This window comes from Plecotus auritus (genome assembly GCF_963455305.1).
Source record: "Plecotus auritus genome assembly, chromosome: 11".
Lineage (NCBI taxonomy): Eukaryota > Metazoa > Chordata > Mammalia > Chiroptera > Vespertilionidae > Plecotus > Plecotus auritus.
The window spans coordinates 42,806,899-42,832,814 of record NC_137777.1 but is presented as its reverse complement, the minus strand read 5'-3'; the positions used below and the strand labels follow the sequence as shown (position 1 = coordinate 42,832,814).

The 25,916-nt window shown below is 40.0% G+C and overlaps 1 protein-coding gene across 5 annotated transcripts in view; it reads left to right on the top strand.

Moving 5' to 3' along the window:
* The window catches only part of UBE2W (ubiquitin conjugating enzyme E2 W), a gene marked incomplete at its 5' end in the record, with an annotated part of 60,349 nt that extends 51,131 nt beyond the window's left edge, over nt 1-9,218 (top strand). The window contains 2 exons of one of the 5 annotated variants that reach the window (XM_080646268.1): nt 6,726-6,855; nt 8,079-9,218. In XM_080646268.1, the coding sequence (XP_080502394.1) occupies nt 6,726-6,817 (92 nt within the window). In that variant the 3' untranslated portion in view covers nt 6,818-6,855; nt 8,079-9,218. Of the gene's footprint in view, nt 1-2,401; nt 5,968-6,725; nt 7,593-8,078 lie in introns of those variants that run through there. The other 4 variants (XM_080646266.1, XM_080646267.1, XM_080646271.1 and 1 more) reach the window with 4 other exon arrangements.
* Between the last annotated feature and the right edge of the window lie 16,698 nt (nt 9,219-25,916).

Here is a 25,916-nt window from a genome sequence, read left to right as displayed (position 1 = left end):
TTGGAACTGGTAATTTGTATATTCTATTTGAGAATATAATTTTAGCAGGGGCTTCTGCAGTTCCAGAAAAAAATTAAATGGTTAATAGATTTTTTTTTTTTTTAAGGACATCATCTTGCCACAAATACGTTAGCCAGGAGGTTAAATACATTGTGTTCTTTCAGTGCCTTTTGCAGACCTATATTTGTTTTGATCCAAGATGGGTTCACTATAACAACTATTTTTTGTGAGCCAGCTCTGGTATCCCAGAGCCCTGTCATTAGCCAGGACGCTGTGTTCCTTCTCACAATGAGCTTTTTGCTTCTTAGCGGCGGGCCTTCTTTTTTAAGGAGAAGGTGGCCATGGCCTTGGCTTGTACCTGTCTCTATACTTAAGTGTTTGCTCACAGACTCTTGATGCCATACAGCCATCGTTGAGTTGTAATGTTTAATTGACTCCATTTTCAGAACTTATTTTTAACATCTGACCCAACATGGGAATCAAGATAGGAACAATAGCTTCAGATGGATCTCCCAATCATTTTGGATGTTGGTAGCACATTCTACATCAGCCTATTGTCCTGGAAAACTTCCAGAATGAACAACCTGATAAAGTTTATGGTACCACCTATCAAAGATGATATGTCTTTGAAGATAAAAACTTTGAGTTGATTTTATCTGTCACTTAGTGCATACTTTGTCACATGACATGATGCTAAAGTTTATATCCTCAGTAGTTTGACATATTAGAGTTTAGTGCTCTCTCTTAGCTTAGAGATTTAAATGTCTTAGCTTAGAGATTTAAATGACATTAGTTTTAGTATTAATTTCTAGTATTATGAAATACACTACTGGAGAAGTGATATTTTAAAGAACTTACTCATATTCTTAAGTTTGTACATCCATGACTAATATGTCCTCTTTTTCCCATTTCCACAGTAATTTAAGAAACAGATAGTTTCAAGTTGTGACACTTAGAGCCTACAAACTATCCACTTGTTTTCTATATATATTGATTGATTGATTTCTGAGAGGATGGAAGAGGTAGAGAGAGATAGAAACATCAGCGATGAGAGAGAATCATTGGTTGGCTGCCTCGTGCACAACCCACATGGTGGATTGGTCCTGCAATCCAGGCATGAGCCCTGATTGAGAATTGAACCTTGACCACCTAGTTCTTAGGTTGACGCTCAACCATTGAGCCACATCAGCTTCTTAAAGATTTGTTATTTATTAAAGGATTCTAATAATTTAGATGTGATTTATTTTAAAAATCTAGTCTATTTCACCCTTTAGATTACCCTTAAGGTGTAAGAACACAGCCATAGCTGGTTTGGCTCAGTGGATAGAGCATTGGCCTGCGGACTGACGGGTCCCAGGTTCAATTCCGGTCAAGGGTACATGCCTGAGGTGCAGGCTCAATCCCCAGTCGGGGGTGTGCAGGAGGCAGCCTATCAATGATTCTCTCTCATCATTGATATTTCTATCTCTCTCTCCCTCTCCCTTCCTCTCTGAAATCAGTAAAAATATTTTTTTAAAAGAAGGTGTAGGATCATAGAATATTCCATTAGTTTGTCTAGAAGTCAGTTTACTGGTTCTTAGTTCTCATTGAATCTTTATGAATAGGAATGTTAAGAGCAATATATTGATCCAAACATGGAATGGTTTGTAAAATATTTTGGCCAATTTTTCAGAATTTTCTGTTAGAAAGTTTGAACAACTCTAGTAGTTACTACTAGTCTAGCTTCTTTCTGAAGAATAACCAGTCCTCAAAATAAATCCTTTAGATATGTTTTGTGAAATAAATCTTGTAAAACAAGTCATGAACCCAGAAGATGATGCTACGTATTACAGAAATATGTGTTGAGGCTACGAGAAGGCGTTACTAAATAATTCTGCGTGTGTTTTTTTAAATTACATTATTTGATTGATGTGGAGATTGTACCTCCTTTGTGACGTTATTTCCTTTAACAGACTGAAGATATGACTTGTTTGTTCTGTGTTAAATAGCGTGGCAGTGTTGCTCAGGGGTGTACTTCTTAACTCGTTACCGTTTTAAATTGTTGCCCATAAAGGAATTCTCTTAAGACTCATAAATTCTGAATATGTGCTAACATATATTAATTTATTATTTTAAATAGAACTAATATACTAATAATACATCCTTTTAAGATTTGTATGAACTAAAAAAAATTTGTATGAACTACCATTTCCCTGAAAAAAAAATAGGACTTGATTTGTTTGTCACTATATAAATGAACACAAATTGGACTTTTTTATTTGCAGGGATTGGGGGAAGCAAGTTAGACATGTAAACCTAAGTGTTCTTGGTACTTGAAATTATTTTTATGTTAGACTAACTTACAGATTTCACTAACACATGCTTGACTTTTTTAATTATATTTTTTCTCCTTTTCTTCAAGATGATACTTGTTGATGCCACTATTATCATCCTCCTAGCAGAAGATAGTCCTACTGAGAAAATGAGCACTTTGATCATTCAGTCTTTGAACTTTAACCTTTGACTGGAAGTGACTTATAGGCAATGAAGACTACTTCCTTTTACTGCATTTTTACTCGTGTGCATTCTGGGCGCATGTTGATCGCTGGTTCAGTCCAGGCAACTGACATGCTTTTATTAGTCATACAGTATTAATGCAGGTGTCAGGAAATGTCAAATATAATTCCATTTTTTATTTTTATTTTTTTAAGCTTTTGGAAAAGTTCCAGGTCCTCATGTATTGTGCAATAACAATGACTTCCTTGACGGTTTTGGGACGTTCATTGCCGGCAATGGACGTCATAACAGGAAAAATTTTCATTAACTCCTGCCACCCAGTGATTAATGCATGATAGGGCCTATGAAATTAATGTTAACGGTTCTAGTGGGATTATAAATAAAGTGAGGGATCCAACATTACTTTGAAAATCACCCCAACTTGTTTCTATTTGGATTCTATGCACTGTGATCCTAAGGTTAACAGCATGAATTAACATGCATCTTCAAAGGACTGTAATGAAAGATCATTGCGTATTTATTGAATTGTTTATATCTACTGTCAAGTTGTTTTGACATGGAAGGTTTTCAAGTGACATTGGCAGAGAGGTACAATATGTTATCCCTATGGTGAAAATAAATTCATTTGTTGTATATAGTTCCTTAATCTTTGAAGTAAAGGTATGAGTAATAATAGGGTATGAATGGTTTAATCAAGGCTTTATTTTGGAAGATAAATGGCAGTGATGATTAAATTACTGCAGTCCATAATTTGGGCTTGTTTGTACATTAATGATTTTTCCAAGTAGAGTACACTCTGTTACTTCCTGCTAGCCATCAGCATGAGCCCTCCTGCCTAAACACTATTTCATTTATTTGTTTGGAAAACCCCAAAACATTTTTTGTTTGCCATTTTGTTTCTTTTGTTATGTTTCAAGTCAAGTTTGAATGTTACAATACTTTAATTGAAAAAGTTTTGTCAATTTTTTTCTTGTAAATTTTCTTTACTTGTAACTATCATCTTGTCCTTCAATCCTGTACCCTAAAATAAGAAATACATTTTTGACAGAGGCTTAATGTTTTATCAAAAGAGTGTGGACATTTTTATTTTAAAATTCAGGCAGAAGTACACTATACAATGGTATGTTTACTTATTTTGTTTATCTCACACAACCATACAGTTATTCCTGGAGAGATTTCTTTTGTTTCCTTGTTTAAAAGACTTTGCTTACAGTCTTTGCTTTACAGTAAAAATTTTTCTATAGGAAAAAAATTGTTGAAAGGTCCAATTCTCAGTACTGTGTAAGTTAATGATACTGCAGCTAGGTTCTCTTTTTAAAAAGTGATTAATGTATTTTATAAATTACCTTTTCACATATGCAAAATCTGTTTCTACTACAATGTTATTTTTACTAATGCATATTGTTGCACTCTTTTAACATATCCTGCAGTGAATTTATGAATCAATTTGGGCTTAAAAATAAAAGCCAATTGGCTGAAAGATTTGAAATATGTACCCCAGCAAAACTGTCCAATCAATAATTGGCAAATCATATTTTAAAATTTGTTTTTAATCTCTGTATAGACAACATTTTGTAGCTTTGTACATGTTGTTAATTAAGGGCATATAATTTTACACTCTAAAGTATAATTGCTGAACTCAGGGGTGGGTAGACTTCAAAAATACGTCTGCTTTAGAAATAACTTGAAAAAAAATTAAAACTATAGCCAGCCACCAAATTGTGGACACTTGTTTATACTGCTAAGTTAGCAACTACCACTTTTTAAAATTAAAAACATTTTTGTTCTCTCTTGACTAGGCATAAATAAGTTCCCACAGTAGTCTTTATCTATCTAACTAGATGGCCTATTTAACCAAGACAGAAAATGTTTTTGGGGATGCTTTGAACTACTCTTAGTTTTTAACTGCTTTTTAATATGAAAATCGCAGCTGTAAATTATATATTTTTCATATTTTACATAACTGCTCTAAACTGATTAACCTGATCATTTTCGGGGGTGAGGGTGGGGGAAATTCTCTTTGTTCTGCTGGTCCTCTTACTAAAATCCTTTTATTAAAAAAAATGACCTGTGACATTTATTTACCAAAAGAATTGATATACCAGGTCAAAGATTAACAATGCTATGTTATAGATATAACCTCAGTTCAGTTTTTAAAATATGAATAATAGTGTTTTAACATACCTCTCTCTCTACATGGAGACACCATAAAAATTAAAATGTAGCAGAGGAAAGTAAAGGAAAACCAAATAATTTCAGTACATTTTATGGTTTAAAGAGAAGAAATGAAGATGAAATATCCTAAAATATAGAAACAACAACCATTTAAAATTTGCAATCAGATAACACTTTATTTCTCCCTTGAACTTAGGAATCATTGAAAAGTCCTTTGCACTTAGACTTAATGAGTTAATTTTAAATGTAAGTTACATTATTTAAAGACATAAGATGTTTAGCTGAGTCATTGCTCTGGAAAGGGCAATCAATGGCTTTGTAATAATTAAATGACTGTTTCTCTGTGATACGTTGTTCAAAGACAACCACAATGCCAAGAAAATGTACATAGGAACCTGCGCCTTCCCTCTTCCCTGCTTCCCTCGGGGCACTGCCTGCTTCGGAGGCCTCCAGAGAATCCTGCTCTCATATCAGACAGACAGTGTGCACTTCCTTCTTTTTTATTTATTTACTTATTTATTTTAAGGCCATTCTTCTGGTTTGCCAAATTCTGTTAAGACAGTGATGCATTCAATTCCTTATTTTGCATGCTTAGACCAGGAACTTGGCCCTTTCAAAAAAAAAGAAAAATACTGTTATGTCAAGTAGGTATTTGCCGTAGACTTTAAAGAGAGAAATGGTTTTAAGTTTTTTAAGATACATTTTTTAAAAGTAAATTTTATGGATGTTCTCTTAAGGAATTTGATATTCACCTCTAAAGGACTTTACTTATAATGTGTAAATTCTTCCATTTAGCTAGCAGGGAAATAAAAATTTTTTTTTAATCCCCAGGGGCAAATGCTAAAAATAGCTTTTCTAAACAGTTCACCTGGAGAAAGATCTTAATCCTTATTGTTTTGACGAGGTATACCCGTATTTGGTATAAAATTACTGGAATAGTTTATTACTTTTTCCCTTCTGAAATTTTAAATATATGCAATATAATATATCATTAGATTCCTGTGGTGGATAATAATTTTGTCAGATTCTAAAACAGGTATCTAGTGGCTGCTTGATCATTCCCAGATTGCATCAAAGATGAATTGACAGATAATGGAAATGAGTAGTGATGTGAAAATGGGTATTGTAACCACATATGACTTGTTTCTGCTAATCAAGTCTTATTTTTTAAAAAGCCTATTGTTTTCGAGAATTGAGATATTTAAGCCTTGTTAAAGCTTCTCCCTAAAAATAGAAGAGAAGAGGAGGTACTGTGTTGTTAACTTTTTTTAAATAAAGAATTCAGTGTCACTAGTTCTAAGGCTTTATGGTTACTCCTGCTTATATTTCTCTCTCTCACTTTTATTTAGTTTCTTTGTGCATATTTTAGCTGAATGCTTTAGGTTTATAATTGTGTGAGTTGATTTTTATAAAGAACTCAGTCTTAACCATATGTTTCTCTTCTGAGGCTTCCTTGTTACCAGAATCAGCTGCTCTGGTATTCTGTGTTGGGCTAATACCTTTGCATGAGTAAGATCTGTGAAGAGGGTGTCTTTCATCTGCACCAGCTAGCCCTAGTCCTCTTCGCAGTCGGTGGTTTTTTGTTTTGTTTTGTTTTTTTATTCCTCTTTTTTCCTCACTGTGTCCTCACAGATGTGTGTGTAGTGTTTTGTTCTTCAGTTTCTCTTTCTGACTTCTAAGTTTTTCTCCCTCCCTCCTTCCTTCCTCCTTTCCTTTTTTCTTTACTTCCCTTTTCCTTTCCTTTAAATTACTTGTTTTGGTCAAAGTATATTTCTGTTTAAGTTTCCAAGTCACTTTGAGATTTGGAACTCTTTTTAAACAATAATTTGTGGGAGACCTTTGCTTTCTCAGCATAAACCCATGCGTTTGTTTATCATTATCATTAGAGGCCCACCAAATTTAAACACATTTTTCAAACTAAATCTCTTCCCTGAAGTCGGAAGTTCTGGTTCTGTGGTACTGACTGTGATTTTAATTCTAAAATGTTAGTATTGGAACATATATTTGGGGATGAATCTCCAGAATGTTTACAAGAATATATTTTTTTATGAAAGGTACTTCGTTGGTTAAAGAAGAAAAAAAAGTAACATCTGAAGTCATTTTGAATGTGTGGAAGGAATGCCAGACTGGAAGCTGGCCTGTCTAACACACCTAAGGAACACCAGCTTTGTGAGCCGAGTGCAGGTAGTGAGAAAAGGAAACAGTTCTTGGTCTGATTCTTGGCACATACACTGGCAGGTTTTTGAGGAAACTGTTCCTACATTACTTCTAAGCTCAAAGGCAGAAGCATGGGCTTTGGCTTGTTCAACATGACATCACTTGTCACATTTCCTGGTAAAGGGAAAGATTAAATAATCCTGCCTCTTTAATTATAAAGCCTGAAGCAAGACTGCTAAGCAGTTTGGTAGATTGTGTCAGTTACCATGAAAATACAAACCTCTCCATAATTAGCCACAGATTGTTCACATGAATGGAATGGATTGTCACTATTGAGGTAAAATAATTATTTGAATAGATTATTAAATTATCTAGAATTGACTGCATGTTTATAAGTCAAAATGGATTTTTTGTTCTTATTTGGTACCATTTTCCTCTCAATATTCAGAAATACACATTGTGCATTTTATTAATAGGAATGGAAGCTTGTGCTTGAAGATTTGAAGAGGGTGGATGTGTATATTTTATAAATCCAAGTTGTAAAATATGTAAAGCTATTGCTTTTTAAATAGAATATAAATGTTAAAAGACAGATAAAGCCTATATATTATATATTTTTAAATACATGTATCAAACTTTTGTTAGTTGAATATAAGTTACATTGTGTGCTTCATGGAATTCAGTAACTTTTAATAATAAAGCAGTTGTCATTGTTTTTTTCCTGTAGACTTGAATACTAAATTGCAGAGATATTAAACCTCTTTATAGATAATAATGTAAAAATTTATTTCTATGGTAGTTCTTCTTTACAAAGACTGATCTTTAAAAGATTTTGGAAACAGTAACGTGTCCATTTCCAAAATGAGGGCAACAGAGAAGACAGTCACTTAAGTGGCTTGTTTGTATCTGTCACAGGTCACCTTTACCTGGCAGTGTAGCCTGGTGCCTCTTAGTGCTTCTTCATGCTTTAAGTCCTGGTGAAAGACTGGGTGTTTTCAGAAAAGATGGAAATAGAGACCTGGGCACTTAGAGTTAACAGGAGTCTCTGGTGCTGTTGAACTTCAAGTTGAGTGATTAATAAGGGCATACTCTACAGAACTTCAGACCCATCATCTAAGGTAAATGAGGGACTCCCGAAGCTATGAGAAGAGAGAAGGAAGCAAGCAGCAGAAGGCCGCCTCTGCATCTCAGCTCTTCCTAGCAGGAGGAAACAGTGTGCTCTGCTGGTGGTCTGAGTGTTCTTTCCACAGGGCATCTATGGCCCGAGGAGCACCTCACTCCTACCTGGGGCGGGCGGCCATCCTGTGGGATGTCTTATCTCAACGGCAGTTTCTGCAGCCCTGAACAGCTCGATGAGCAGCTCCTTAGATAGATACAAGATCCATCTCCTCTGGACTCTGATGCCACTCTCTTCCCGTACTGTAATCCTCAGAATAATTTCTACCTGTCATAGGTGGTATAACTTCTCCACTAGTGTAAGTAGCTATAAATGAGTGTTTCTGTTGAAGCCCTTCCTGTATTCTTTAGTACTTTCACACTCATAACACACAGCAAAATCAAACATGGACTGAATGGAGGGGTCAGTGACACAGCTAAGGGTTTTTTGTGCTTGGAGAATATGGCCCAAGGCCACAGTGGTTCTGTCCTTTTGGTAATCCCTGTCAAGTCTTTTAAATTGCATATGAGATTTCTTTTTAATGTTTGCTTAAGGCAGAGTGTATAAGTGGGAATACTTGTGTGCCCTTTCCAGTCCAGTGGAGTATTTTAATAGGAAAGTAAAATAAACTAAGGTAGAAAATATCTTTTATATGCGTTTGCCTTCAAGGACATAATGTGGATAGATTCATATCAGGCGAGAACATAATATGGATGTCTGTGTCCTGCAGAAAAGGTATTCAACTTGACATTAAAATTTTTTACCCTCACTAGCACCCCCAAACATTTATCTTTCCTGTCATAATAGCATTCTATCCAATCTAGTTATCCAAATGGGGAATTTAACGTTACTTTCTAGTTATCTCTGACATCCTTAAGCCCTGTTGAGCCTGTCTTTAAGACATCTCTGACACTGCTCCCTTTTCTCAGTCCCCTTGGCCTTACACTACGTGGTCCTGGTGTCCTAGCTGCTCTTCAGCTGTCCACACACCTCGTTCCTTAGGTAGTAACAGCACGAGTGCCTGTACTTTGCTGATGGTCTCTGGAGTCCCTGGAGTGTTCATCGTTCATCATCTGCTTTCCTACCTGAAAGCACCAGTTAAAATGTTACCTCTGTCCTTCCCTCTCCACCCCACCGGTCTATCCTGAACTCTATAGGAACAATGTCCCAACTGTGTTTGTGTCCCCAGCACACAGTCCTATCTTATAAGCTTTTAATAAATGTTTTTTGTATTAACTTGTTTGTACTTGGTCTTTTTTTTTATTTTTACTGATTTTTTACAGAGAGGAAGAGAGAAGGATAGAGAGTTAGAAACATTGATGAGAGAGAAATATCAATCAGCTGCCTCCTGCACACTTCCTGTTGGGGATGTGCCCGCAACCAAGGTACATGCCCTTGACCGGAATCAAACCTGGGACCCTTCAGTCTGCAGGCCGATGCTCTATCCACTGAGCCAAACCAGTTAGGGCTGTACTTGGTCTTTTATCATAGTTGTTTTAAAGAAACTTAGGCAAGGACCAGCAGTTTTGAAACATGCATACATCTAAATCACTATCTATGAAATGTTACAGCAGAACATGCTACCCTTCCCATCCCAGAGTTAGAAAAAAATTACTCTTCAGAAAATTATTACTCAAGTAAATTCATTGGGTATGCTTTCTTTTATTTAAAAAAAATGTTTCTCATGTTATATCTCTGAGATAAATTGGTTGTCTTTAATATATTCATAAGTTAAGAACTTACTTGCTTTAAACTGAGTACATCTGAGGAGCCCTGAAATCATAAAGGTAAACCTCACACTCATTAAGGTTAAAAATGGACATTAAACAGGTACAGACAGTTCCCAACTTACAATTTTTCAACTTAATGGTGTGAAAGTGATACACATTCAGTAAAAACCAACTTTGGGCTTTCAGTTTCCACTCAACAGATGAACTAGCAGTCAAGAGTTCCTGTTTCCTCAGGACATTTATCAATAGGGAGGAAATTAGGAAGCTGAGCCACTGTGGACAATAGCACAGGGAAGGTTGCCCATAAAACAAAGCCCAGGATATGCTTTGTGATCCAAAAACAATTGCTAAATTGGGCATCAAAATTTAAAACTTAGACTTTTCAAAAGACAGACTGAAAAGGCAAGGCAATATATTTGCAAAATATATCTGATAAAGGACTTATATTTAGGCTATATTTTAAAACGAAGTTTAATAACATGAAGAAAACCCAGTTTAAAAAGGGGCAAATTTTATTAATATTTTGACTTGAACTGCTACTTAACTGAAGAAAATACAGGGGTGGCAAATAAGTACATGAAAAGCTGCCCAACATCATTAGTCATTAGGGGAATACGAATTAATAACATGAGAGAAACCCACCGCATTGACCATACCAATTTTGGCAAGGATGTGGAGCAATGGGTACTTTCCTACACTACGATGGGAACATAGAATTGTACAACCAGTTGGGAGTACAGTTTGGCAGCTTCTCAAAAAGTAGAACATGTACCTACTATACAAATCAGCCATTTCACCCATGCATTATTTACCCAAGAGAAAAGAAAGCACATGTCCACACAAAGACTTAATCACAAATCTTTTCTCAAGTTTATCCCAAATGTCAATAACAATAGGTGATTGGATTGCAGCACCCTGGTATATCTATACAATGGAGTACTGCTCAGCAATAAAAAAAAAAAAAAAAAGGAACAAACTTGAAGCATACAACATTGATAACTTCCTATTATTCTGAGTGAAAACACCCAGGTGAAAAAGTACGTATTATATGGTTTTATTTGCATTAAAATTCTAGAAAATGTGAACTTATAGTGACAAATTAGGTAAGAGTTTGTGTGAGGATAGGAGTGGTGGGAAGGGGCATGAATTAACTTGATGGACATATTCTTTGTCTTGATTATCTTGGTTTCACAGATACATATCAGAACTTACTGAATTGCATACATATTTGTAGTTTATTGAACATTATGCTTTAATTGAGCAGAATTAGGCTTTCAGCAATAAAAACAGCAGATGATGATGATGATGACCTGAAGTGGAGAATGAGAAAATGAACAACTTGTTTAAAAGTGATGGAGCTGAAATTTAAGTCTGAGTCTGACTTACTCCAAAATCCATGCTCTAAGTCAATAGTTTTATACTTAGTAGGACGCTATATTTTTTAGTTGGACAACTAAGTGAGGAGTGATGACTTCCACAAAAGGAGAAACCAATTTTGGGGAGGAGATATGTTGGTATTCCCCATAGCACCAAGTATAGTAGCTTATCTAGTCAATTAGTGGAGACGTGAACTGAAGTTTTTAGGTGGTAATGCCAATGAAACATTTAGTGTGCTGTAATTTTACTTAGTTCATGAGCTTATTGACTAACAGCTGGAAAGGAATTTAATATTTTCTAGTTCAATAACCTAACCATTGAATTAGTCATTCTTCAACATCTTTGAAGGGTCTCCCCTGACCACCTTCACTGATGAGAATTAACCTCAGAAAGTTATTACACTTCTGAATAAATCTTATTCCTAGAAAGTTACTTCTTCCAAACTGAAATCTGTCTCCCAACTATTACCATCTGTCATGGATTAACTTGTGTCCCTTACCAAGATATGTTGAAGTCCTAACTCCCATGACCTCAGAATGTATTTGAAAACAGGGTCATTGAAGAAGTGGTTAGTTAAGGTGAGGTCATAGTGGAGTACGGTGGACCTTAATCCAGTGTGAGTCTCCAGTCCTTTTAAGAACTGGAGAAGACAGACACCTGAGGGGAGAACACCATGGAACAGTGAGTGATGTATCTACAAGCGAAGGAACATCAAGGACTGTGGGAAAAGTCAAGGGAGGATTCTTGCTCAGAGCCTTTGGAGAACATGGTCGTGTTAACACCTGATCGTGGACTTTCAGCTCCAGAACTCTGAGAATAAATTTCTGTTGTTCAAGTTTCCCAGTTTATGAAAATTTTTACTAGCAATCTAATACAAAGGGTAACGGTTTCCCTTTTCTGCCAGTAGTCAGTCAGCCAACATCACTGTCTGGGGCCTCTCATGGGAGTGCCTAATCCACAGGCATGGAGTCCACACAACATGCCGTCTGACCAGGAGCCTCACTTCACAGCAAAGGAGGTGCAGGAGTGGGCTCATGGCCATGGGGTCAGCTGGCCTTACCATGTATGCATCCTCCGGAAGTGATTGGCCCGAGAGTGCATTAGAATAGCCTGCTGAGGGACAATGATGTGTCAGCTTGCAGGCAACCATCTTCGAAGGTGCATGCCATCTTCCAGGATGCTGTACATGCACTGGAATCCCAGACCTCTCCATGGGGGTTCGTCTCCAGTAGGAAGAACACGTGGGTCCTGAAAACTACATAACCCATTCCTGCCAGGGGACATAGCACCAGTCCCATTGTTTTATATAAGTCCAGGTTATAGCTACTGTTTTAGCACTTGGGATTTCTTTTTCTTTTTAATATGTTTTTATTGATTTCAGAGAGGTAAGGAGAGAGAGAAACATCAATGATGAGAATCATCGATTAGCTGCCTCCTGCATTTCCCACACTGGAGATTGAGCCCACAACCCGGGCATGTGCCCCAACTGGGCATTGAACCGGGACCTCCTGGTTCAGAGGTCCATACTCAACCTCTGAGCCACGCCCACCGGGCCACTTTGGATTTCTTGTGTCTAGGGACAGGCAGCGATAAGGCCAGTTTGACAGGGGTAATTGTCCCTGATGGCCCGCTCAGGAATCTGAATAGACGCAAGGCAATCTCTTACAGATTTAGACTGGGAGAAGACATTGTAACTTTGCTTGAGCATAATTTTTCCCAAGAAGTACTATTAAAGTTCTTTAGTGACAGTTCCTAGATCTTAATGCAGTTTCTATATCAGAAGAGAATTTTTAGAGAACATAGCCTTCTGTAGTACATAAGAACTGAGTATCAATACATACAATTTAACAAGAATAAAAATAACAGTACCCCTGGAAATTTGACTTAAGTCATGGAAATTTACTTGACTTTGAACTTGACGTAAAAAATAATATCTTTTTACTTTTTTTAAAAATGATTTTATTAATTTTAGAGAGAGAAAGGGGGGGAGAGAGAGAAGGATAATGAGAAAGAAACATGGATCAGTTGCCTCCTGCACACACCCTACTGGGGATCGAGCCCAAAACCCGGGCATGTGTACTGACTGGGAATCAAACCAGTGACCTCTTGGTGCATGGGACGACGCTCAACCACTGAGCCACACCGGCCAGTGCTCTTTTTACTTCTTTATCCCAGTTGCTTGCATATTGCCTGCTGTGGATCAGGAATTCAACAAACGTTCATGATTAACAAAAGTCCTGAACTTTTCAAACAGAATTTCCCCTCATTCTCATCTTGATATTCTTGAAATCACATCTTAGTGCAAACATGGACCTGGCCAAAGTGTTCCTCTGTTCACAAAGCTGAAGAGACTCTCATGAGCTCATCCATGCCTGCCAGTGCCAGAAAGTAAAGAGATAATGTTTTATATCCTGTCTTGTCAAGAAAGAAAGAAGTGTTCAGTATAGCACTGCTGAGTGTTAAGTCAATTCAACTCAATCTCCTCCTGGTACGATTTGGAATGGAGCCAGAAGTATATTTGGGGGGAATAATGCTCCCCCAGATGATTCTGACACTGAGACAGCTTCAAGGATGACAGTTTTAACTCACTTCCAAGTTCCTTAGGTCACAAGCAGTGTGACTTCCCTTTCACCTATCAATCCAGGGTGGGAGACAAAGTAATTTTCAGCTGCAACTCAGCATCAGAAGTGAAAATACTTGGAGGGGAGAATGCAGCCAAGGAATGAGAGCAAAACGTACCAAGAAATTATTTTTGTTGTTAATCCTCACCTGAGGATATTTTTCCATTGATTTTTAGAGAGAGGGGTAGAGACACAGAGAGAGAAACATCAATGTGAGAGAGACACATGTATTGGCTGCCTCCCACATACACCCCAATGGGGGCTGGGGATCAAGCCTATGACCTAGATATGTGCCCTTGACCAGAATCGAACCTGGGATCCTTCAGTCTGAGGGCTGATGTTCTATCCAATGAGCAAAACCGGCTAGGGCTATACATTTTAATTCTCCTGCAAAAAGAGGAAATAATGTACACCACTAACTGAAAATTAAGAGGAAATACAATTTCTGTTTCAGCTTAATACAGAATTTTAGTTGAAAGAATTGTTTTAAGACCAGTGTCAGATCTCCCCAGTCATCAACAAGAAATTTCAGATTAGAGTATATATATTTTTCAGATTGGAGTACTTTTCATGTTTGTAAACACTCTCCCTTCTGCACATTGCACACTGGCCTTGGCCTTGCCTTAGGGTTATGTTTGTTTGCACTTGAACTACCTGAAGCTGAAGGGATGTTGTTTTATGAAACTGGAGAGTTAAGGTTGGCACTGGCTTCAGATTAGCAGGAGGCAGGGCTCAAAGGGTAGTTGAGACCCTCCCGCACCTCCCAGCTCTGCTTGGCTTTATTTTACAAGCAGATTCTCTCCCAATGGTGGGCCTGGGAGGGTCCCGGACAGCTCTGGCTTCCCAGCCCAGCCACTGCAGTGTTTGGCTGGCCATCTCAGCGCAGACTCTGCTTGGTCCGGCATTGTCGCTACTTCTTTTTCCTTTCATTTTTGTCTTCTTTAAATTTACAACATTTTTGGTCTCTGTCTTCCACATCAGATGCTTTCTCCTTGCCTGGGGGCACTGGGAGCTGACTGGTCTCCAGGCCTGGATGTGGCTCCTCTGGCAGGACATACTGTAGCATCATAGGGGAGCCTGATTGTCGTTGCTGTTGTCGGGTGACTCCAACAGGGTCTACATGTTGTTTCTCTTGCAGGCAACCAGGTTACAAGGTTCTCCCGAAAAATCTTCAGTTTCCTGCCTGGTTGTCAGGCAAGTATAATAATAATGATGTTGAGCCGAAACCGGTTTGGCTCAGTGGATAGAGCGTCGGCCTGCGGACTGGAGGGTCCCGAGTTCGATTCTGGTCAAGGGCATGTACCTTGGTTGCGGGCACATCCCCAGTGGGAGGTGTGCAGGAGGCAGCTGATCGATGTTTCTCTCTCATCGATGTTTCTAGCTCTCTATCCCTCTCTCCCTTCCTCTCTCTGTAAAAATATCAATAAAATATATTTAAAAAAATGTATTTATAAAAAAATAATGATGATGAAAAAGTTTGACAAATTGCCAGGAACTTCCAAAATGTGACAGAGATGCAAAGTGAACAAATTATGTTGGGAAAACAGCGCCAATAGACTTGCTCGATGCAGGGTTGCCACAAACATTCAATTTTTTAAAAACGCCGTATCTGTGAAGTGAAATAAGGCAAAGTGCAATAAAAAAGGTATGCCTGTACACAGAGATGGTTAAAAGACACAAAATATAACTAATTGCATTGTTTCAATCAGATTAGCAAAATTCATTGAAATCTGACTTTGAAAAAGGCATATACATATAGTATTTGAGTGCTGAGCTAACATGACCTTTCATTTCTCTTTTAACTAATGGCTACCGGCAAACTATTTCTATAAAAAGCCAGATTTGGGGGAGGGGGGGGAACCCCTACAGTCTCAACTCTGCAGATGTGTAATAGAAGCAGTGGTGGACAATCCCTAATGAAAGAGCATGGCTGCATTCACAATACACTTATTTACAAAAACAGGCAGCAGGTCATTTTTGACCCCCAGGCTGTAGTTTGCTAATCCTTTAAAGCATTGAAATCTATCCTTTTAGACATTGGGCCACCAGTGCTCCTTTCTTTTTTTTATATATATATTTTATTGATTTTTTACAGAGAGGAAGGGAGAGGGATAGAGAGCTAGAAACATCGATGAGAGAGAAACATCGATCAGCTACCTCCTGCACACCTCCCACTGGGGATGTGCCCGCAACCAAGGTACGTGCCCTTGACCGGAATCGAACCTGGGACCTTTCAGTCCGCAGGCCGACGCTCTATCCACCGAGCCAAACCGGTTTCGGCACCAGTGCTCCTTTCAAAATGACATTTTAGATCTTAGAATTAAGAAAATACAACTATTAGAGAATGAGATCAAGACCTATAAAAATGTGACCAGTTGGTGACAAATATATGTCGTCATACATTTGGCCAAACCCATACAAAGTACAACACAAACAATGAGCCCTAATGTGTCCGTTGTCAGGGTAGGTTTATCAGTTGTCACAAATGTGCCACTCTGTTGGCACATGTTGATAATGGGGGGGAGGCTATGCTTGTGTGGGGGCAGAGGGTATATGAGAAATCTCTGTACTTTTCATGCAATTTTGCTGTGAACCTAAAACTACTCTAAAAAATAGTTTATTATAAGAAACTAGAGGCCCGGTGCATGAAATTCGTGCACAGGGAGTGGTCCGGGACCACTGGCTCCTAACCGCTTGCCTGCCGGCCTGCTTGATCACCCCTAACCACTCTCCTGCCTGCTTGATCACCCCTAACCACTCTGCCTGCCTGATCGCCCCAACTGCTCACCTGCCTGCCTGATCACCCCTAACTGCCTCTGCCTGCCTGTTTCATTGCCCCTCATATTACACCTTTATTATTATAGATGATCAGGTGATGAGTAAAGATATGGGGGAGGGAGGGAATGTTCTTTTCCAATTCCTAGCTGGGACTCTAAGGGAGCCTTTAGCTCCATCTACAGGCAGAGTCCCTCTGCTTGATCTCCCATTGTGCCTTAATGTTTCCCCAAATGTTCTCCATGGATGTGCTCCCTGCCAAAAAGTTCCTGTGGTCAAATGAGTTTGGGAAACAGAGCATACCATATCCCTTCTTGAAAACTCCATCTGTAGTGGCAGAGAAAGGTTCTGCAAATTCTGCAGTAAAGAAACTTCGTGGAACTCACAGCTTCTTAACCGTATCTAATAAAATAACCCATTCCTCACATAAAATCTATTAATGTCAGTCCAAATAATTCCATGGGGTTACAGCACAGGATATTCTGAATCAGTTCTCTTTCTGGTCTGGAATTTGAGAATCCATCGGTCAAGGTTTCTGTACTTGGTAATTGTTAATCCTGTTTCTGATGGCTTCTGGCTTTGTATTCTGGGAATTAGGGGTCATTCTGGCAGTATTTATTGAAACTGCCACTAAAGGAAGCATTGGGAAATTGTGACCTGTCAGGATGTAGTGATGAGTGTGTGTGTTTGTTTTTTAAGATATATTTATTGATATCAGAGAGGAAGGGAGAGGGAGAGAGAGATAGAAACATCACTGATGAGAGAGAATCATTGATCGGCTGCCTCCTGCACACCCCCTACTGGAGATCGAGCTCGCAACCCGGGAATGTGCCCTTGACTGAAATCGAACATGGACCCTTCAGTCTGTAGGTCGACGCTCTAGCCACTGAGCCAAATCTACCAGCGCTATTCCAAATTTTTAAAATATAATTTTTATTGATTTCAGAGAGGAGGGGAGAGGGAGAGAGAGAGAGAAACATCAATGATGAGAGGGAATCATTGATTGGCGGCCTCCTGCATGCTCCCTACTGGGGATCGAGCCCACAACCCGGGCCTGTGCCCTTGACTGGAATTGAACCCAGGACCCTTCAGTCCACAGGCCGACGCTCAATCCACTGAGCCAAACCGGCTAGGGCTTTTGTTCTAACATTTACACACGAGCTTCTAAGACCTTTAGAATCTCCAGAGCGATGAGTGTCTTTGGGGGTGCTGAGGAGATGGCTGCTTGCTGGGGCCCCTAGCTAGCTTCGGGTGGGGACTGTTCACAGAAAAAGCCAAGACATGCCTGAGGGTTGGCACTTTCAGCCTCACACTGCCAACCCCCACCTCTGGGGAAGGAAGGGGCCAGGGGTTGACTTAACTACCGGTGGCCATTCACGGCACCCCTTGGCAGAGTCCTCCAGCTTCCAGCTCACCCCTCATCTCCTCCTCACTTGCTCAAAGCCTCCCTGGGGGAGGAGAGTGGCCTGGAGAAGCAGATTCTGCGGGTCCGCTGGAACCTGGTCTCTGTAATCCCCATAGCTCAGGAGTGCAGTTTCTTTCGCGCGAGGCAGTGTTAGATGCGCAGTCAGCTGCATGACTCCTGCAGTCCCAGGTAGCCAAGGAAAGAAACGCGGTGTCACTGCTCCTAACCCAGGAGCAGTACAGGAAGACGAGGTGATACATCTCAGAGAATGTGTGGTGTCTTAGATGTGACCCCAAAATTCTTCCACATGCCTCCCGGGGGGGTCTCTCTGGACCCTGTGACTACTTGACCAAAATGGCACGATTCACAGCTTATCTCTGCCACCTTTTGGGCCCAGGCCTTCAGAAATGAGTGTCTTTGACTTCCTGTCTCTTGGAACCCAGCCACTGTGCTGTGAGGAAGCCACGCAGCTACAGAGAGGCCACAGGTAGGTGTTCTGGCTGACAGCTCCCTGAGGTCCCCACGGCCAGCCAGCATCAGCCACAGATATGAGTGCACCCTTAAATGGTTTGGCCCCCAGCCTGTGCGCTGGCCTTGCTGACATTGCACAAAGCAGGGACAAGCTACTGAGCCTGGCTTGGACTGCCTGAACTAAATACATTGCTGTTGTTTTAAACCACTTACTTATATTCTGGCCCAGCCGGTGTTGCCCAATGGTTAAGTGTCGATCTATGAACCAGGAGGTCATGGTTTGATTCCTGGTCAGGGCATATGCCTGGATTGTGGGCTGGATTCCTGGTGTGGGGTGTGCAAGCGACAGCCGGTCAATGATTCTCTCCCATCACGGTTGTTTCTATCACTCTCTCCCTCTCCCTTTCTCTCTAACATCTATATATATAAAAGACTAATATGCTAAGTGTCTGACCATCTGACCAGTAGCTATGACGCACACTGACCACCAGAGGGCAGACGCTCAACGCAGGAGCTGCTGTGATGCGCACTGGCCATTTACAGAGAAACGGCACCATGGACCTGGCACCGACAAAGCAACACGTGGCCTCCCCCAAGTGGGTCACAGGCCCCGCCACCACCCCGGAGCCCTCCAAATCACAGCGGACAATGTCGAGACCCCATGGTGCAAAATGCAGCCCACAGCCCAGCCCAGCCCAGAAACAGTGGCTGTGGGTGCCGGGTAATGACATCACGTAGCCACACCTGGCTTCCTCTCCCTAGCTACGAGCCTCCTTGGAGTTTCTTCAGCCCAGGAACACAGGTGGAAACATTTTACACTTTAACCAAATGTCTGTGAAGCGTTTTCCCATGCCTCATCTCATTTGATCCTCACAGAAGTTCCAGAGTAGATAGAAGACTCGGTGGAATCCTATTTTCTTTTCATTAGCCAGAAAACAGAGATTTAGAAAGCTTAGAAACTTGACCCGACTGAAAAGAAGTAAGAAATGGTGGACCTTGCCGAAACCGGTTTGGCTCAGTGGATAGAGCGTCGGCCTGTGGACTGAAGGGTTCCAGGTTCGATTCCAGTCGGGGGCGTGTGCCTTGGTTGCGGGCACATCCCCAGTGAGGGGTGTGCAGGAGGCAGCTGACCGATGTTTCTCTCTCATCGATGTTTCTAGCTCTCTGTCCCTCTCCCTTCCTCTCTGTAAAATATCAATAAAATATATTAAAAAAAAAAAAGAAATGGTGGACCTTGAAAATGACTTCAGGTTTTCTCACTGCACAAAATATAGTCAAACACTGCTGCAGTTAAATATTTTACCCTTTGTTCTCCCTGCGTGATCTACAATAATAATCTGCTTTGTGTTGATATTTACAGCTGTGTTGCTGACAATTACCTGAAAGAGAAGTTGGGTGCTTCACTGGGCTGGAAAAAGTTTAGCTAAATCAGAAAGCAGGTCTAATTAAGCAAGTTTATCTATATATATAAAGCTCTCGCTGGCGCCAACCACACGTGTGTGTTTCGATCTGTCATTGTCGATTGTGAATTTGGTTGACACTTCTATTCTAGAGAAAGGGCGAATAGTGAGATTAAAATATTTCTTTTAATTAATTTCCTTTCAATGTGCACGAATTCGTGCACCAGATCACTAGTATATATATAATTAAAAAAAATAAACCATTAAATTCTGGGATGGCTTATTACACTGCAATAACTTACTAACTCAGAATGCCATTGACAACTACCAAAGAGAGGAAAGAATTAGCAGGTGTCAGTAGCTGCAAAGTTCAGTTTTTTTTTTCTTCCTTTATAAATATGAAGGGAGAATGTTGGATCAATCATGAAGTCCTTTGAAAAGGAGGGGACAATAAGAAAAAATTGAGAGGTGAGTGCTAAGATGATGTTTCTCAAAATAGTTACAATTAAAAGGTAACAACTTACTTAAAAAGATATACCTAGCCCTAACTGGTTTGGCTCAGTGGATAGAGCGTTGGCCTGCAGACTGAAGGGTCCCAGGTACGATTCTGGTCAAGGGCATGTACCTTGGTTGCGGGCACATACCCGGTAGGGAGTGTGCAGGAGGCAGCTGATGGATGTTTCTCTCTCATCGATGTTTCTAACTCTCTGTCCCTCTCCCTTCCTCTCTGTAAAAAAATCAATAAAAAAAAAAAAAAAGATATACCTACCTTCCCTCCCACCCTGTTTAGAAATGTTACGTATTTAGCCCTGACTGGGTAGCTCATTTGGTTAGAGCAGTGGTCGGCAAACTCATTAGTCAACAGAGCCAAATATCAACAGTACAACGATTGAAATTTCTTTTGAGAGCCAAATTTTTTAAACTTAAATTTCTTCTAACGCCACTTCTTCAAAATAGACTCGCCCAGGCGTGGTATTTTGTGGAAGAGCCACACTCAAGGGGCCAAAGAGCCGCATGTGGCTCGCGAGCCGCAGTTTGCCGACCACTGGGTTAGAGCATCTTCCAGATACAGCAAGGTTGTGGGTTCGATCCCAGGTCAAGGTACACACAAGAATCAACCAAAGAGTGCAAGTGCATATATAGGTAGAGCAATGGGTCTCTCTCTCCCTCTCTCTCTCTCTCTCTCTCTCTCTCTCTCTCTCTCTCTTTTTCTCTCTTCCTCCCTCCCTCTCTCAAATCAATCAATAAATAAAAATTAAAAAATAATATTGTAGCCCGGCTGGTGTGGCTGAATGGTTGAGTCACCAGCAGGTCGCTGGTTCAATTCACAGTCCGGGAACATGCCTGAGTTGCAGGCTCAATCCCAGAGTTGGGGCATGCAGGAGGCAGCCAATATACACTGAGTGGCCAGATTATTATGATCTCTGAACGCATAATAACCTGGCCACTCAGTGTGTATCCTATATAATAAAAGGCTAATATGTAAATTGTCCCCTTGACCAGGAATTCAGCCAGCAGGCAGGCCGGCCAACCGCCCATGTTCCATCCCCCTGGCCAGGCTGGCCGAACTCCACCCATGCACGAATTCATGCACCAGGCCTCTAATATATATATATATATATATATATATATATATATATATATATACACACACACACACACACACACACACACACACACACACACACAGAGTGGCCAGATTATTATGCATTCAGAGATCATAATAATCTGGCCACTCAGTGTATGTTGATGTTTCTCTGTCATCAACGTTTCTCTCTCTCTTCTTCTCTCTTTAAAAAATCAATAAAAACATTTTTAAAAAATGTTACACATATATTTCCGTTACAAGGAAATTAAATAATTACAAACAAGGCACATTTCTAGGCTTTGTCAAAAATATATGATTCAAAGGAAAGTATTATAAATTTAGTTTAAACATGGTGAAATAAAACCAAATTACAGATTTTCTCTCTGGAATGCTTTTCCACACCACCCACCAATTCTCTGATTTTTTGGAATTGTACACTAAACCTGGGTATGTGCCCTGTTCCGGAATCGAACCGGTGACCTTTTGGTGCACAGGACTAAGCTCAACCAACTGAACCACACCCACCAGGGGAAAACACTTTCACCTTTATTATTCTGTGGCTATTTCAGGAGCTTGGAACAAAACCCAAATATTATAACAAATCACTTAGAAAATTACAAGGGTTTTAGGAACTCTATGATAGGAAGCCTGGACAAACACCAAAATAAATATTTCTTATATCTTCATACCATACTCTTCCATCCTTAAAAACTAATGAAATGCATGAAACAAAACAAATTCTACCCCTGCCCCCCGAAACTCTACTAGGCAAAGCTAAGGTAACCAGAGATCTGGAAAGAACTTCTCAGATTAAGCATAAACAAAATGAAAATAAATTATGTTAAAATTGTGTCGATCATTATAGCAATAATAATGATGATGATGATAATAAATTGGGTCATTGCATTCAAAAGAGAGAAGAAGAAGCTAGGCTGGAAGAAAGCCCACTGAATAGAAGAATGCTTTCTGTGAGTATTTTGTACTATAGATAAAAGCAGTATAAGCAAGTATTGTAGGGGGGGAAGACACCTCCCCCACAGTGTTCTTTCTGCTGGTCTAGTAATTACATCTATATAAGACAGATTAACACAGAAAAGGAACCAAATTTATTATATAGGAACCCCACCTAATAGTACCTGGGCGAGTGAGAGGCCCCACCAACATGAGAGGGTCAGGGACAGAAAGTTAAAATGAGGCATCGCTGGCATTTTTTAAAATCCTCACCTGAGGATATATGGAATTGATTTCAGAGAGAAAAGGAGAGGGAGAGAGAGATAGGAACATCAATGGTGAGAATCATTGATCAGCTGCCTCCTGCACACCCCCTGCTGGGGATCAAGCCCGCAATCCAGGCATGTGCCCTAATTGGGAATTGAACCTGAGACCTTTTGGTGCTTTGGCCTACGATCTACCACTGAGCCACACTGGCCATGGCTATGTGGCATTCTGAGCGAAGGATGAGGTCAGGTGCCTCAGGTCTTCAAAGGGTCATTGGAGGAGGGTAAGAAGAGGAGATATTCAATAGTTAATAGTTTGCCCTGCCATGGAGGTAGCGCATACAAAGTTATTTCTGGTGATTTCTTATGACAGGCAAATTTCTCTTGTGCCCCCAGGGTCTCTGTTACCTTTAGTTCAAAATAATCTGCATATCACGGAGGCACATCTTGGGGTGGCTCTTCCTGAACCCTACAGTACACATTCAGTAAAATAACCCAACTTATAGATGATAAAACAGACTGAGATGAGAAAGCAGATTGTAAAGCTATCTTATCTTGTATTTTATTTTATTTTATTTTATTTTTTAAAGTATATTTTATTGGTTTTTACAGAGAGGAAGGGAGAGGGACAGAGAGTTAGAAACATCGATGAGAGAGAAACATCGATCAGCCGCCTCCTGCACATCCCCCAGTGGGGGATGTGCCCACAACCAAGGTACATGCCCTTGACCGGAATCGAACCCGGGACCCTTCAGTCCGCAGGCCGACGCTCTATCCACTGAGCCAAACCGGTCAGGGCTTATCTTGTATTTTAATTATTTTGAAATGGAGACTTAGCCAATAAATTCGAATAAAGATATTTGAATATAGTTGAATCAAATTTCTGGCATGGTGGAAAGTGTAGATGTAGCGCCCCCCCCCCCCCCCCCACTTCCCACAAGTTGAGATATTTAGAGAGCAGATGATAGATATGAAGGAAAAGTCAGTATAAATATAATTGGTTTCCTATTTTTTTTATTGAAAAATATCTGTTGAGCCTGGCCGGTGTGGCTCAGTTGGTTGGTGTTGTCCCATGCACTGAAAGGTTGCTGGTTTGATTCCTGGTCAGGACACATGCCAGGGTTGCAGCCAGATCCCTGGCAGGGGCATGCAGAAGTCAGCCGATCAATGTTTCTCTCTCTCTCTCCCTCTCCCTTCCTCTCTCTAAACATCAATAAGAAAATTTAAAAAATATGTTGAACACTATGTTTCATAAAACTTAAAAGAATCTTTGTACAGTTTATTAAATAAAATTTTGTTTCCTTGCTCTCAATGATGATATTTGTAGTGTAATTTATTTCTGCTGTTTTTTAGTACAGTGTGTAGACAGCTGATGTTTTGGAAAAAACATCATTATTATGGGAAATTATTTAATTCTAAGCAATCAATTCGTTAGTGAATACACAAATACATTAGGAATATCCAGAATGGTACTCCAAGAGGTAAAGGATTTGGAAGTGTTTATTTCACTCACTCACTCATTCATTAATTCATTCCTCTGTAAGTTCCAGGAGGGCAAAGACTTTTTTTTTTAATTAAAAAAAGAGCTACATGCATTTTATCCTGCATTCACTTTTTTAAGCAAAGTTTTTATTTATTTTTTTAAAATCTTTATTGTTCAGATTATTACAACTGTTCCTCTTTTTTCCCCCCATAGCTCCTCTCCACCCGGTTCCCACCCCACCCTCTGCCCTTACCTCCCCCTCACTGTGGACTGAAGGGTCCCCGGTTCGATTCTGGTCAAGGGCATGTACCTTGGTTGTGGGCACATCCCCAGTGGGGGGTGTGCAGGAGGCGGCTGATTGATGTTTCTCTCTCATCAAAGTTTCTAGCTCTCTGTCCCTATCCTCATCCATAGGTGAACGATTTTTGTCCAGTCTCTTTCCGCATCCCCCACACCCCTTTCCCCCTGAGAATTGTCAGTCCACTCCCTTTCTATGTAGGAGGGCAAAGACTTTGCAGGTTTTATTTTATTGCTATATACCCCCGGGCCACAAACAGTCCTTGGCATATAGTAGCAGGGGAGCAGATATGTGACCCCCAAATATGCCACTTTGGTTTGTGGATTATTTTGAACTGAAGGCAATCAAGACTCAGCAGACTCAAGAAAGACTCTTCTATCTGCCTTAACTACTAAAAGAATTTAGATGGAGGGCCTGGTCCAGAAAGAGAGCTATTACCAGAGATAACTTTGATCTGAATGCCTTACCTGTACGGCAGGGCAAACATGGAATTGCCGACACATCTGCTCTTCTTACTGTCCTGGGAAATACTCTCTCCCTTTGAAGCTCCAGGCCCTTATCCCATTCCTTAACTCAGGATGGCATTATCAACCTCAATGACCAGCCTTGCCTTGGGTCTCATGTTTTCAAGGGGCTCCCTTATGTAAGTAATTAAATTGCTTTTTCTCCTCTTAATCTGTCCCATGTCATTTTAATTATTAGACCAGCTAAAAGAAGGGTGGAGGAAAAAATTTTCCTTCCCAGCAGCACTCAATAAATGTTTGTCAAATTCACTAATCCATTTATTCAACCAGCATTTATTAATGACCATATAGACACTGTGCTCGATGCAACAGAAGCAAACATGAGGAAGTCATTGTTCTTGTCTTCAAAGAGCTGAAGGTATACTAGAAGAAACAAATATTGTGTAGCAATAAATATATGTTCAAATATAAGCATATAAAGGAAAGTATATTATATGGTGGGGACTGGGGGCTAAATGAATTTTACAGGAAAATAGATACCAAGAAAAGGATGTAATAAGACAGATGGCATAGCTAAAGGAGAAATTATGGTTTGGACTCTGGAATCTGTCCCATTCAAATTGCTTAAACTGACCACAAAGTTGAAAGCACTATTTTTTTTCTGATGGTTGAATATTTGACTGCTATTAAAGATGCATGGAGTCCAGGTGGCTTGGCTCACTGATTGAGCGTTGACCTGTCGACCTATGAACCGGGAGGTCATTATTCGATTCCTTGTCAGGGCACATGCCCAGGTTGCAGGCTCCATCCCCAGTGTGGATGTACAGGAGCTCGCCTATCAGTGATTCTCTCTCATCGTATATATATATATGATTCATGGATAAATTAGTTGCTCTGTTTTAATCAGCTGCCAATAGGACCACTCCTCTTTAATTGTCCATTATTTTCAATCCCTATGCAAATACTTCGTTTTAAAGTAAAATCTTGAGATCCTCAATTTATATGCAGATTGTCATCTAGGTGATTCCATGCACTGAGGCTATATATCTTGAGCAACTGAAGGTGCTGATTCAAGCTTAAAAACAATGTTCTTGAGAACCAAG